Genomic DNA, 14,490 nt, shown 5'->3' on the forward strand with positions numbered 1-14,490 from the left:
GGAAAACAAAAACCACCCCAAGGGAAAAAAAAACATAACTAGAACACAAATAGGAAAATAAACTTGGCTGGACTGGACTGGACTGGAGCAGGAACACAGGGGAAGTAATGACGATGAACTGGCACAGGACATTAGACAAGAGGAGAATATAACAGTAATAATTAACAAAACAAACAGGGGAACATAATAAACTAATAATGGGTTAATAAGGAGGGTGGGACTAGACCAGGGGTGGGCAATCTCGTTCCTGGAGGGCCGGTGTCCTGCACAGTTTAGCTCCAACCCTATTCAAACAGACCTCCCTATAGAGTTCAAGTGATCTTGAAGACACTGATTAGTTTGTTCAGGTGTGTTTGACTAGTGTTAGAACAAAACTCTGCAGGGATACCGGCCCTCGAGGATCAAGTTTGCCCATCCCTGGACTAGACAATAACAGGAGAGCACATGACACAAATAAACACCAAAAGCCATGTGCACATGTAAAACAGGATTAGAACATGTAGCCATTGAGAGAACTCATTAACCATGTGTTCACATAAACACAACACTAAAGCAAATGGCCAAACTGTAAACACCAGGCCACGTGCTTTAACAATACCAACACAAACAGAACATAAGACATGCATGTTTCATCCCAGTGCCAACCAAAACTAGACGCTGCAATGAAACACCACGCTGTATACAGAACAAACACAAACACCAGGACGAGAGCTCACATCACAAACACGCCTAGAACATCACTCCCAAACACTCATACAAAACACACAATGACAGAAAATGAGTGCTCGACCCGAGAAAACTCAAGCCGAGCACAACACACAAGGCATAACAGGACTAGTGTCTGGCCACCGAAACAAGAGTTACCAAGACCAGAGTGGCAGAATCCTGACATCCATACAGCAGTATTAGTTTTTTATACTATGGAAGTCAATAGTTACCGGTTTCTAACATTCTTCAAAATATCTTCTTTTGTGTTCGACATAAGAAAAAAGTCATAAAGGTTTGGAAATACTTAAAGAGAGAATAAATAATGAGTAATTATTCATTTTGGGGTGAACTATCCCTTTAACAAACCATTTAATTGTCACTTTTGCCTCAACAAAATTTTATATTTAATATTTTGCTGCTTGTTATTAAGACATCAGGGATATAAAATAAGATCATGCAGAATATATAGAATATATATATTAATAATAATTGTGAGAATTTGTACTTAAACTAAAGTGTCACCACATTTTAAAAATCTGCTAAAACATTAGATATTAAGTGTTAAAACAATTAAGAATTACAGAACAAAATGGTGTATTTCTGTGGCATTTATGCCCCAAGCTCGGGTCCATCTCTAACTCTATACTAACAGAATCTGACATGTCTTAATCAGCTTCACAAGCAAGTCTGTCTCTGGGTCGGTAGTTTAATGCATGCTAGTGGCACTCACCTGCCTCGTGCTTCCTCTTTGTACGTAAATATTTCTGTCTATCTTCTATTCTTCCTCTCACCTTTGTCTGTATCATTTTTGTCTCTTTACCTTTTCTCTTCTGCTGTCCCCTTCTCTCTCTTGTCTTTCCGCCATGTTTCAAACGCTGCAGGACTGAGATGGAGTTGTATGCCAGTCTCCCGCGGAGGTATTTCTTGTCGTCTGATTCCCTTCCTGTAAAGTCTGATTCACTTCTTGCAGTCTGATTCACTTTGAGCTGTGCTGTCTTATGTGTTTTCCTTTACTAAGACAACCTATAATATCCAATCAGTGATGATTTTGGGTGAACTATATATCTATATTTTTATGTGATTGTAGCATTAGCATTTTTGAGGTAAATAAACAATAATGAAATATATCCAAATAAGTTTGCATTGTTAATGTTCATGAATTTCATGTTTCTAAAACATATATATGTTTTTATTAGTTTGTTTTGATTTATTTTGGCATATGGCAACAACTTTGTGTATTTGAAAGTGAGGACAGTGCTATTTTTAAAAATGTTGTTACACAATTTGTGAAGTCACCATATAAACTACTCTTAACGGTGTATATTTGCTGGTCCAAAGAAAGTCCACTCTCGGTAATTTATTAAATAAATCCCAGAAGAAGTTAAAAAGCCTTTCGGCTGCGTGCCTTCATCAATTTAATGATTCTTTACGTCTAGCTGCTTAAATAATCAGTTGTTTCAGGTATTCACAATCAATTGTGTAACAGGTTGAGTAAATTAATTTCATTGGTTTCATCTAAAATCAAAATGTTATAGCAATATATCACACAAATAAATATCCAAACTTGTATATAAGTATATATATATGTAATGAGGTTCACGGCCCTTTGGCCGCCGGGAAGAAGGAGGCGGTTTGGCGCCACAGCACCCCCGAGACCTATATGAGACGGGCCGAGAGAAAAGAAAATGAAAAAAAAAAAGAGGTGGAAAGACAGAGTAGACCGAGAAAGGAGAGAGAGGAAAAAAAAATTGGGGTTCGGTTCTCCAGACACGCTGCCACTCGGCCCTCCACCAGCTAAGAGATGCAACGACGTGCTGGGAGCCCTTTGGAGGAATCTATCCACCCGTCCGTCTTCTGGCGTCCGGCGGCGGTTCTCCTGGCTGGCTGGCGGCATCTCTGGTCTCCTGCTCCGCTCCCGCTTCGGTGGAAGAATGCAGGCTCTGGCATCATGGCGGATCGCGGCGACTCCCCCGGGTTCTGTGGGATGGCTCCCTTCAGCACTTTCCCCTCCGGTGGTGAGCCCCGCGTCCCCTGCTCCTCCCCATGCTGGGAGACGGTAGCAGGCAGATCCTTTCCTCGCCAGCCTCAGGCCGCCCCGGCACTCTGTGCAGACGAACTGGTTTCTCCCCCACTCGGGTTAACTCCCGAACACTCGCCCCCTCTCTCAGCGGTGAGGGCATCTAGACAACGCGTCCCTCCTTCTCCCGGGCTTCGGCACCACTGTAATGAGGTTCCAGCCCTTTGGCTGCTGGGAAGAAGGAGGCGGAGAACCGATGCAATTTTAAAATGATTTATTAATAACAGTGACGGCAGCTCCTCACGGAGGCTGCCGTTTAAACCAAAACAAACAGACGGCAGCTCCTCACGGAGACTGCCATCAAACTGAAAGCAAAAGTAAAATATGTCCGGGCCCGGTCCTCTCTCGGCTTCCTCTGCCATCGTTCCTCCTCTTATCGTCCAGAGCTCCTTCCGTGGGATCCGAAGCAGGTGCACACCGCAGGTGTATGCACTTACGCGGTGGCCTCACTCCGTTCCCACGGCTCTTGGCCACGCCCCCTCGCCACAATATATATATATATATATATATAAGTATATATATATTGTATATATATGATGTGTATATATATAAAACAATATATCACACTGATACTAATTATAACAGGGTTGGGGAGTACTGTAACTAGTTACATGTAACAGCATTACATAATTTAATTACAACATAAAAGTAATTCTTTAAAGTGTAAATTGTTACAGTTCTGGAGAAAACATGAGTAATTAAATTACAGTTATCAAATAGGCTAACACAAGAAATTTGCTTGATGGAAAGATGACCTTGAGAGAGGAGGTATATATATATATATATATATATATATATATATATATATATATATATATATATATATATATATATATATATATATATATATATATATATATATATATATATATAGTTTACTGTAGTAAAGGCTAAAGTATATTCTGGTAATTACTATTAGTTTATAGTTACTTATGATACTATATTATGTAGTTTAATTCATTATTGAAGAGTTGTAAATATATTATATATTTACAATATAATGCTCATTCCTAAATATTTCCCTTTAATACAAATTACTATAGTATTTTAAATGCAAAAAAAATGGCTTTATTGGATTTTTTGTTTTTGCTGTTATGTACTATAATTAGTTTCTGTTCTGAATATTATTCGCAGAAAATAATTGAACGGAACAGTTCTGCCTCATGTTTCTTTGACAGTTTTATTGATCACTAAGATATGATTGACTTGGGTTTAAGTTACTTCGATTTAAAAATGAAAATTGCAAAAATAGCTTAATTTTTTATTGCAAATGCCACAAAAATCACCCTGCACAACTAACTAAAATGTAGATTTTGTAACAACACTAATCTCACAAACACTAAGAATAAAATGGACTAACGTTGGTATACCTTTATAAATCCTAGTTATGAATATGGGAGGCTGAAAATAAGCATTCCATAACATTCTATCTCCAGAGGTGAAGTGTAATTTGAGAACCCGAGCATGGATCCAGAAGTGGCGGATCCAAAATGGATCAAATAAATAAAGGAGTTTATTCGTAACTGAAAGGGCATCAACGAGCTTCCATCAAGAAAATACCTTAGCATCGCACTGCTACAAGTGGGATGTTGGGTTTAAACAACAGTTTGACGCCACAATCGTGTATATAAGAAAATCAAACACGGAAAGTTCAAAAACCCCTTTTGATTAGGAACTACTTTCTTATGCCATTTATACGCATCTGCAGCTGATGTCAGAACAGCAGAAGGTGTTACTAATTCACAACGTCACTTTAGAGCTAGTGTTTGAATGACTCTATATAGCGTAATGTCTAAAGTGATGACAAAACAGCTCTACAAGAAAACATCTCCATATATGATGTTCTTTATTATTTGGAGTGTTCATTCTACATTATTTGTAGTTCATTATTTATTGCTGATAATTGTATATGTGATACAAATAAATAAATAGAGATAAAAAGGAATCAGGCTCCCTTGACCTAAACACTCAGAATACATTGTTCTATACCTTCTGATGATCCATTAGAATAGACGTCATGGTAAATGTAGTGTGCACCCAGTCGTTTTTTTATGTCAGTGTTTTACAGTTCTCAAAACTGTAACATAAATTAAAATAAATTGCTCACCCCTCTCTCTCTCTTTGCTCTTTCAGCTCCAACAAGCGTAAATCTATTGATGACAGTGAGATGGAGAGCCCAGTGGACGATGTCTTCTACTCGGGTCGTTCTCCTGCCCCGGGAGCGTCTCAGCCCAGCGGCTGGCCCAATGACGTCGATGCAGGTATGACCACTTTACCCAGCAGCCCTCTGGCTCTTCACACACTGCGTTTGATCTTCACTGATCTAGACAACTGATGTCCAAACAGTAAAGTTCTTTATATTTATACCAACGCTTTATTTATCTTAAAGTCAGTATGAACCAGAAGCTCACTGAGACTTTTATTTCAGTATGTTGATGTACTTCCAACTGAAATGGTATACTGAGTAGGGGTCGGGGCTTTCCTTTTGCGCATCATTCCCTCAAAGAAATCTTACAGTAAGAGGGGCATGGTTAAGAATATTGTGGCTGAAGCCATCAAACTGATGTCATCAGAGAAGAACTAACACTCCGCCGAAGAAAGTGGTCAGACTTTGATTGAAGATTACCAAAACACACTTTTTTTTGTTACACAAATTAATTGTTTACTTAAAGAATAACAGTTTGCACAGTTATAGCGAAATAAACATCGGAAATTATGATTTCATGTGTACTTTAAGAGTAAATACAAGCTGTTTGGGAGGCGGGGGGGGGGACAATATACAATAATTCAGTATTGTCTCTTAAAGGCTAGTTTTTTCCTGTGTGCCATTTACTCAGGCAGAACTAAACTGTATAATTAATAGTCAGATTCAATCAAAACTCATGATTGTGCTGGATTTGAGCTGTGTGAAGAGTCAGACTTTTCATTTTGTTCGTTAAACTTTTAATTTGTCTTTTTTTTTAGGCTTTTGTTTTTGCTTTGCTTTGCCCACCACACTAATATATACATATATACAGTTAAAAACCAAATTAATTGCAATCTTAAATTTTATCAAGTATTTCCCAAGTGCCGATTAAAGCAGCAACATTTTTTTTATAAATTTTAAAACATAAACTACCTGACAAAAGACTTGTTGCCTATCTAAGTTTTAGGAACAATACATAATAACTTGACTTCTAAGTGATCAGTTGGTATCAGAAGTGGCTTATATAAAAGGTAAAGGCCTCTAGATTAGACTTATTTTACCAAAATAAAATATGATCATGCCTTGATTTTTAATTATTTAATTAGGACAGAAAGGTCTGACTTTGCTTAGACAAAAGTCTTGAGAAAGAAATAATGTACAGTGTAGAATATAAAGTCATGGTGCAGTGGAAAAAGAATTGATATTGTGTATGACTCCCGTGAGCTTTGAGCTCTGCATTCATATATCTGTAGTGTAAGAGATTTAATAACTGATTTCTTGTGTCTTTGCCATGATGACAGCATATAATATTTTATGCAAGATACTAGTATTCAGATTAAAGTGTGATTAATTAGGTTAACTTGGTAATTTTGGTCGATTAGATAAGCTATATTGATCTTTGCTATTTTACATTTATTTTTCAGTTCAGATTTTTCTAATTCAGTTTTCATACAGCATTTCACTAAATAAAGGATATTGTTTAATACTTTTTAAATTGAGGTTTTTCTTACAATTTTACCATTTATTTAATTGCTTTATATCTTGATTTGTATATTTCTTTTTCAGTTTTCTTTTTATTTTAGGTTTTGAATGTCAATTGTTAAAATACTGTATGTATTGTGGTAACCATTGTGCCTGCCAAAATGTTATGGAATTGAATTTCATTGAAGAAAATAAATTGCCTCATAACTGTGATTATGTTTTTTGGAACTATGGTTACCTTGATATTTTGTGTGGAAAAGCATATATTGTGTTGCATAATGAGCAGACAGTTCATTTTAGCAGTTCTAATGTGATGTTGGTTTTTATCTATTTTATTTATTTTCTCACACTGGTCACTCAATAAATTAAAGCAAATATTTTAAATGTTCAAGTGCCAATGCCACATACACTTTTTTTTATTGTATATATGCTTCATAATATGGACATTAACCAAATAATGACTTGATAAGTAAATATTCATTCACCGGCCACTTTATTATGCACACCTGTCCAACTGCTCGTTAACGCAAATTTTTAATCAGCCAATCACATGGCAGCAACTCAATGTATTTAGACATGTAGACATGATCAAGACGATCTGCTGTAGTTCAAACCGAGCATCAGAATGGAGAAGAAAAGTGATTTAGGGACTTTGAATGTGGCATGGTTGTTGGTGTCAGACGAGCTGATCTGAGTGTTTCAAAAAACTGCTGATCTACTGGGATTTTCACGCACAACCATCTCTAGGGTTTACAGAGAATGATTTGAAAAAGAGAAAGTATCCAGTGAGCGACAGTTCTGTGTGTGCGCAAATGTCTTGTTGATGTCAGAGGAGAATGGCCAGACTAGTTCCAGCTGATAGAAAGGCAACATTAACTCAAATAAACATTCATTACGACCAAGGTATGCAGAAGAGCATCTCTAAATGCACAACACATACAACCTTGAGGCGGATGGGCTACAGCAGCAGAAGACCACACCGGGTGCCACTCCTGTCAGCTAAGAACAGGAAACTGAGGCTACAATTTGCACAGGCTCAACAAAATTGGACAATAGAAGATTGGAAAAACTTTGCCTGGTCTGATGAGTCTCCATTTCTGCTGCAACATTCAGGTTGTAGGCCCTTTAGTACCAATTGAGCATGGTGTCAACACTAAAGCCTACCTGAGTATTGTTGCTGACCATGTCCATCTCTTTATGACCACAGTGTACCCATCTTCTAATGGCTGCTTCTAGCAGGATAGTGCGCCATATCATAAAGCCTGAATCATCTCAGACTGGTTTCTTGAACATGACAATAAGTTCACTGTACTCAAATGGCCTCCACAGTCACCAGAGCTCGATCCAATAGAGCACCTTTAAGATGTGGTGGAACACAATATTTGCATCATGGATGTGCAGCCGACAAATCTGCAGCAACTGCGTGATGCTATCATGTCAATAAGGAAGAAAACCTCAGAGGAATATTACTAGTACTTTGTTGAATCTGTGCCACGAAGGATTAAGGCAGTTCTGAAGGCAAAAAGGGTCCAATTCAGTACTAGTAAGGTGTACCTAATAAAGTGGCCGGTGAGTTTATATAAATGTAATATACATAATAATTCTATAATATACATAATGATTAAATAATAAAAAAGAAACATACTAATTATAATAGTATACATAAATATACACAATACACATGTATTTATTATATGAACACAAGCTTTTATCTTGGATGCAGTTAATCACAATTAATCGTTTCACAGCACTAGTATATTTTTTCATGCATACTTTTTAATCTGGAAATAACAAGTCATGTTTATGTCATTCCACCTACTATTGATCACTCAGATCTCACTTACTAGCCTACACAGAAATGATACAAATGCGACGCAGCCAATGCTTATTAGATATTATGCCCCATGCTCTATCAGATGCTCACTGACCAGTCTTCAGAATTTAAGCGATGCTCGTCTATGACATCATGATGTTTTTATTCTTTAAAGTGTGTACTATATAGTGCTTAAGATGATTTCCAAAATCTCTTCATCTCTCGTCTCATTGTTAACTCTATTCTCTTCCCCTGTTTGGGTTTTTTCAGTGCAACACCATTTGGCCAGTATGCAGGAGAGGAAGATAAAACACGAATCCGATGGCGTGCAGTTTCCTTACCATGGTTAGACCACATTACCCTCATATTATATTTACATATATACATTTACTGCTGTATTTACCACACACACACACACACACACACACACTTGTGTCTTTTATCACTGTCTCTCTCTGCTGCTCTTCTGTCTGGTTTGCTGTTTTCTCAGAGGTGGCGGGGGTGAATGTGCTTTCATTTGGTTTCTGTTCTTCACAAAAAATCTGTCTCTCTGTACGTCATTGCGTGTGTTTCATTCTGCCGCCGGATCCCTGCAGACCCGAGCAGAAGTCCAAACTATGATTTTCATGGCATTACCAAACATAAACACTCGCGAACGTGGCTATTGTGTTTGTGCAGAGCAGCAGGCCTGTGCCGATTTTTTTTTTTCACTTAGCCTTTTTTGTTTGTTTGTTTCTCCAAGCAGGATTTATTCTAATGAATGTGTGTGCATAAAGGGGTTTATGTGCTGTGAGCAATATTTCAGCTGTTTATTCAGTGCGCATATGAGATCTCGGGGCTGTAGGGTGTTGAAACGTGCTCTGTGTGAGTGCAAATATGAGCTCAATTTCGCAGCTCATTGCGTTGTGTAAATTGTTAGAAATGTGATTTGTAACACAACACCAGGTGTACTGTATGTCTCGGGTCAGTTTTGGGTTTCTGCTCGATTGTTGTTTGGCAGATTTACAGGGTTATGCTGAGCACGTGAAGGTTATAGCTAGCTTCTAGAATCAATTGAAATATGTCATAAAATTAAGTATAATGTTTTTTTTTTAAATCAAACATATTTATACACATTTTCAATTAGGTAATGTAATTTACCTTTATATCCCTATACATATATATGCTTACACATACAGTTAGGTCCATAAATATTTGGACGTCAACACAATTCTAATATTTTTGGCTTTTTACACCAACACGAGGGATTTGAAATGAAACGAACATCGTTTGCTTAAACTGCAGAATGTCAGCTTTAATTTGAGGGTATTTACATCCAAATCACGCTGTAGGAATTACAACAGTTTGTATATGTGCCTCCCACTAGTTAGGGACCAAAAGTAATTGGACAGATTAATAAGAAAATATAATATATAGTTGAAGTCAGAATTATTAGCCCCCCTGAATTATTAGCGCCCCTGTTTATTTTTTTCCCCCAATTTCTGTTTAATGAAGGGAAGATTGTTTCAGCACATTTCTAAGCATAATAGTTTTAAAAACCTATTTTTAATAACTGATTTATTTTATCTTTGCCATAATGACAGTAAATAATACTTGATATTTTTCAAGACACTTCTATACAACTTAAAAAGACATTTAAATTTTTTTATAAAAAAATAAAAAATTAATAATTGCTTTTATTCTGCTTTTGCTTTTATTTATCATGTATATACATATTTATTTCTCTTTCTATATCTTTTCTCACTCCCAAAATACATGAAAGCAGATGATTCACGTTGACTTAAATGGCACAGACATTTGAATGCAACTCTATCACCCCCTCAAGTCCACAAAAACAGATTAAGTAGGCACAGCCCCTGAAACACAAGAATGCATGCTAAGTGTGTGTGTGTGCGAGAGAGAGAGCTTGTGTTCAGGCCCGAGGCTCCGTCTTCATCTAATCACATCACTGCGGCCCACGTCATCATAAACACATCCTCATCTAGAGGAACATGGGTAAATCCCACCAAAAAAAATGCCAGCATGCTCAGGTGCTCCGTGTGTCATGGGAATAAACACACACACACACACACACTCTCTCACACACACAGTCCAGATGGCTGCTCCATGTGTCGACAGCGCTGGGTTACAGGAGACATCTGTTCCGCTGCTGATGGCGATGGTGGCGCTTCGCTCCAAAGGTGATTCACTACCTGAATGAGGCTCTGGCTGAGCAGAGAGGGTGAATCTGGTGTCGCAAACCAGCAGCCATTCATACACGTATTCTTCATCATGCTGCACTCTCCTTCACCTCCGTACGCTGTGCTGCTCCGTCTGTCTGTGCATCTGCTTCTGACACATCTGTTCATGTTGAGAAGATCACACAGGGAATGAATGAAAGAGTGAGTAAATAAATGGCTGAATAAATGGGTGAGTTATATAAATAAATGAATGAGTGAACAAAGGAGTGATGGAGCGAATGAATGAGTGGTGAATGAATGAATGAATAAATGAATGAGTGAGTGAGTAAATTAATGAGTAAGTGAATGAATGTAAGAGTGAGTTATAGAATGAATGAATGAATGAATGAATGAATGAATGAATGAATGAATGAATGAATGAATGAATGAACGACTGAAAGAAAGAATGAAAGAAAGAAAGACAGAGTGAATGAGGGAACTAATGAGTGAATAAATGGATGTTATTATTTTAGAATGACTAAGTGAATGAATGAATTAGTGGGTGAGTGCACTAAGTGAATGAGTGAACTAATGAGTAAATGGATTGAGTGAACTGAGGAGTGAGTTATATATTTAATTATTGAAGGAGTGAATGAATGAGTAAATAAATGAGTGATGATTGAAAAAATGAACGATTGTGTTACTGAATGTGTAAATTAATATAAATGAATGAGTGAATGTATGCGTGAGTTGAACAAATGATTTAAATGAGTGAGAGAATTTATGAGGGAGTGAATAAGTTATATATTTAATTATTGAATGAATGAGTAAATTAGTGAGTGACTTTATGAGTAAACCAATGAATGAGTGAATGTGTGAGTTATATCATTGAGTGAATGGAAGAATAAATGTATTAGTGAATGAATGAGTGAATTAATGAGTGAGTGAATTAATGAGTGAGTGAATGTGTGAGTTATATAATTAAGTGAGTGAAGGAATGAGTGAGTGAAGTTAGCTATTGATTGAGTGAGGGAGATATGTAATTAATTATTAAATGAATGGGTAATGAGCAATTGGACTAGGTAATGAGTGAAATAATAAATGAGTGGGTTATACAATTAATGAATGTGTGGATGAACGAAAAACTTCAAACTAGATGAGTTATTGAATTAATGAGTGAACAAATGAGGGAATGAGTGAATTATGTAATAAAAGAGTAAGTATATGAGTAACTTAATAAATGATTTAGCTAATGAGTGAACAAGTGAGATGTATAATTAATTATTAAATGAATGAGTGATTGGACTAATAAGCAAATGGATGTTAAATGGATGAACTAATGAGTGAGTTATACATTTAATAAAAAAAAAACAAATTAGGTGAATTATTGAATTAATGAGTGGGTGAAATAAATGAATGAGCGAAGTAATGAGTGGGTTATTTAATTAAAGAGTAAGTGAATGAATGAATAAGTGAGTTAGCTAATGAGTGACAATGAGTGAGATATATAATTAATTATAAATTAATGAGTAACGAGTGATTGAACTAATAAGTGAATGAGTGGACTAATGAGTGAGTAAATGAGTTATTAAAACCTAATAAATTATTAAATGAATGAGTGGGTGAAATAAGTCAATGAGTGAGTTATACAATTAATGAATGAACAACTTTAAACTAGAGAATTTTAAAATGTAGACTGTCAAAAAACATACTATTTCAGATAGTAGCACTGATTCAGAATGGGGAAATTTCACTTTAAAGAGTCTTAGAGATGTGTGTGTATGTATGTGTGTGTATGTATATATATATATATATATATATATATATATATATATATATATATATATATATATATATATATACATACATACATACATACATACATACACTGTAATATAAAATCTACAGTATTTATGAAATGCTTTTAGTTTTAACTAAATTACACGTTTGTTTTTTCATGATGAGTAAATCTGGAACAATTTTATTTTTAAATCTGTAACTTTATTTAATTGATCAACAGAAAAGTTGTAACGGTGTGTAAGATCAGTGTAAATTCATAGTAGCAGTGATTTTGTGTGACTCTGCTGGTTTGACTGTGTATGTGCATGCGTGAGTGTGTTTGTGTGTCTGTGTGGTGTGAGGACTCGTCATATGTGGTGTTTTTTTCGACAGGTCAGGGTTTGTTTGTCGTCCAGCTTGTTAGCGTGGCGAGACTGGAAGGTCATGAAGCATTTGATTGGCTGCCAGTCTGCTGGAGTGTCGGGTCTGGCACTACACTGCAATAACACATAACCCATCATTTACCACACGCTCACACACACACACACACACACATCATCCATACTGTCACATGCTGTGACTCTGAAGCTGTTTGGCTGCCAGTGGCTTTCAGCACAGTACAGAGATGCATATGTTTACATTTAAACCTTTTTTTTTTTTTTAACATCTAACTCTGTCATCTCATTAATAATAGGAGTGTTGTTGTATTTGTGTGTTCATAAAAGATTGAAATCAGACATATATTAGATTTAAACACAGAACGTAGAATAAATGAGTAACCCCACACCCCCACCCCCCAGAAAATGAATATATTCTTTTCGGCTTAGTCCCTTTATTAATCTAGGGTCGGCACAGCGGAATGAGCTGCCAACTCATCCAGCAAATGTTTTTCGCAGCGGATTCCCTTCCAGCTGCAACCCTTCACTGGGAAACATTCATACACATTCATACACATACACTACCCAATTCACCTATTGACCTTATTCTAAAATGCGGAAGTGCGCCTGTTTTCGCGATTGTCTTTGAACTTCCGATTCAGTCGCCTATGGGAGAAATGACAAGGAATAATAAACGGCAGAAAACGGTCAAACTACTTGCTCAACAAACAAATGTTTGCATGACTATACAGACCAAGTAGAATAATATAATAAGAAAATATCAGTTTGCAACATCAAACAGCAAAACGAGCCGTTTTTAATGTCTAAAAATGAATGGAAGTGAGTGAGACCGGAAGTCTCAAGCCAAAAAGATTCAAATGGCAGCGCCCGCTCGTCAGTGAAGAATAAGGTGAACAGCTCATGTCCTTGAACTTGTGGGGGAAATCGAAGCACTTGGAGAAAACTGATTTTTATTTTGTTTTTATTCAAATTTGATGTGTTAATTTCCCCCAACATATTCATTTGGGCGTGTTTTTTGCACTGCTCAAGTAGATATTTTAATTAGCAAATAAAATCTGCAATCTTTGGATTATTATAGAGTATTGTAGGATTTTTGTTTGCACAAAAAAAAAGACAAAATAACAGTTTGCACTATTTTATTTGTAGAAACTTACATATATTTTATATATAAATTTCTTTTATATATATATATATATATATATATATATATATATATATATATATATATATATATATATATATATATATATATATATACACACACACACAGTTAAAGTCAGAACTATTAGCCCCCCTTTGATTTTTTTTTTTCTTTTTTTAAATATTTCCCAAATGACATTTAACAGAACAAGGAAAGTTTCACAGTATGTCTGATAATATTTTTTCTTCTGGAGAAAGTCTTATTTGTTTTTCTTTTGGGCCAGAATACAAGCAGTTTTAATAAAAAAAAAAAACATTTTAATGTCAAAATTATTAGCTCCTTTAAGCTATATTTATTTTGATAATCTACAGAACAAACCATCATAATACAATAACTTGCCTAATTATCCTAACCTGCCTAGTTAACCTAATTAACCTAGTTAAGCCTTTAAATGTCACTTTAAGCTGTATAAAAGTGTCTTGAAAAATATCCAGTTAAATATTATTGACTGTCATCATGGCAAAGATAGAATAAATCAGTTATTAGAAATGAGTTATTAAAACTATTTTGTTTAGAAATATGTTGAAGTAATCTGCTCTCCTTTAAAAAGAAATTGGGAAAAAAATAAACAGGGGGCTAATAATTTTGACCTTATCTGACCTTATCTGAACTTATTTATTTCCAAATGAAGGTCTGTATAAAAAAATTTAAATGAAACATGAAAAAAGTATCAAACACATGAAGAAAG

The 14,490-nt window shown here is 35.8% G+C and overlaps 2 protein-coding genes across 54 annotated transcripts in view; one reads left to right on the top strand and one right to left on the bottom strand.

The window, feature by feature from the left end:
- Nucleotides 1-14,490, top strand: part of nfixb (nuclear factor I/Xb) — a 332,632-nt gene that overhangs the window by 284,024 nt on the left and 34,118 nt on the right. For 27 of the 52 annotated variants that reach the window (XM_087243273.1, NM_001040248.2, XM_087243274.1 and 24 more), the window contains 2 exon segments: nucleotides 4,919-5,046; nucleotides 8,536-8,610. In XM_087243273.1, the coding sequence (XP_087099399.1) occupies nucleotides 4,919-5,046; nucleotides 8,536-8,610 (203 nt within the window). 52 annotated transcript variants of the gene reach the window in all.
- nme4 (NME/NM23 nucleoside diphosphate kinase 4) overlaps nucleotides 9,931-14,490 on the bottom strand; it is a 57,054-nt gene continuing 52,494 nt past the window's right edge. The window contains exon 6 of one of the 2 annotated variants that reach the window (XR_015479665.1): nucleotides 9,931-10,605. The gene's annotated coding sequence lies outside the window, so the exon portion shown is untranslated. The remainder of the gene's footprint in view (nucleotides 10,606-14,490) is intronic. The other variant, XR_015479664.1, reaches the window with a different exon arrangement.

This window comes from Danio rerio, chromosome 3 (assembly GCF_052040795.2).
Source record: "Danio rerio strain M-AB ecotype USA chromosome 3, GRCz13ab, whole genome shotgun sequence".
Lineage (NCBI taxonomy): Eukaryota > Metazoa > Chordata > Actinopteri > Cypriniformes > Danionidae > Danio > Danio rerio.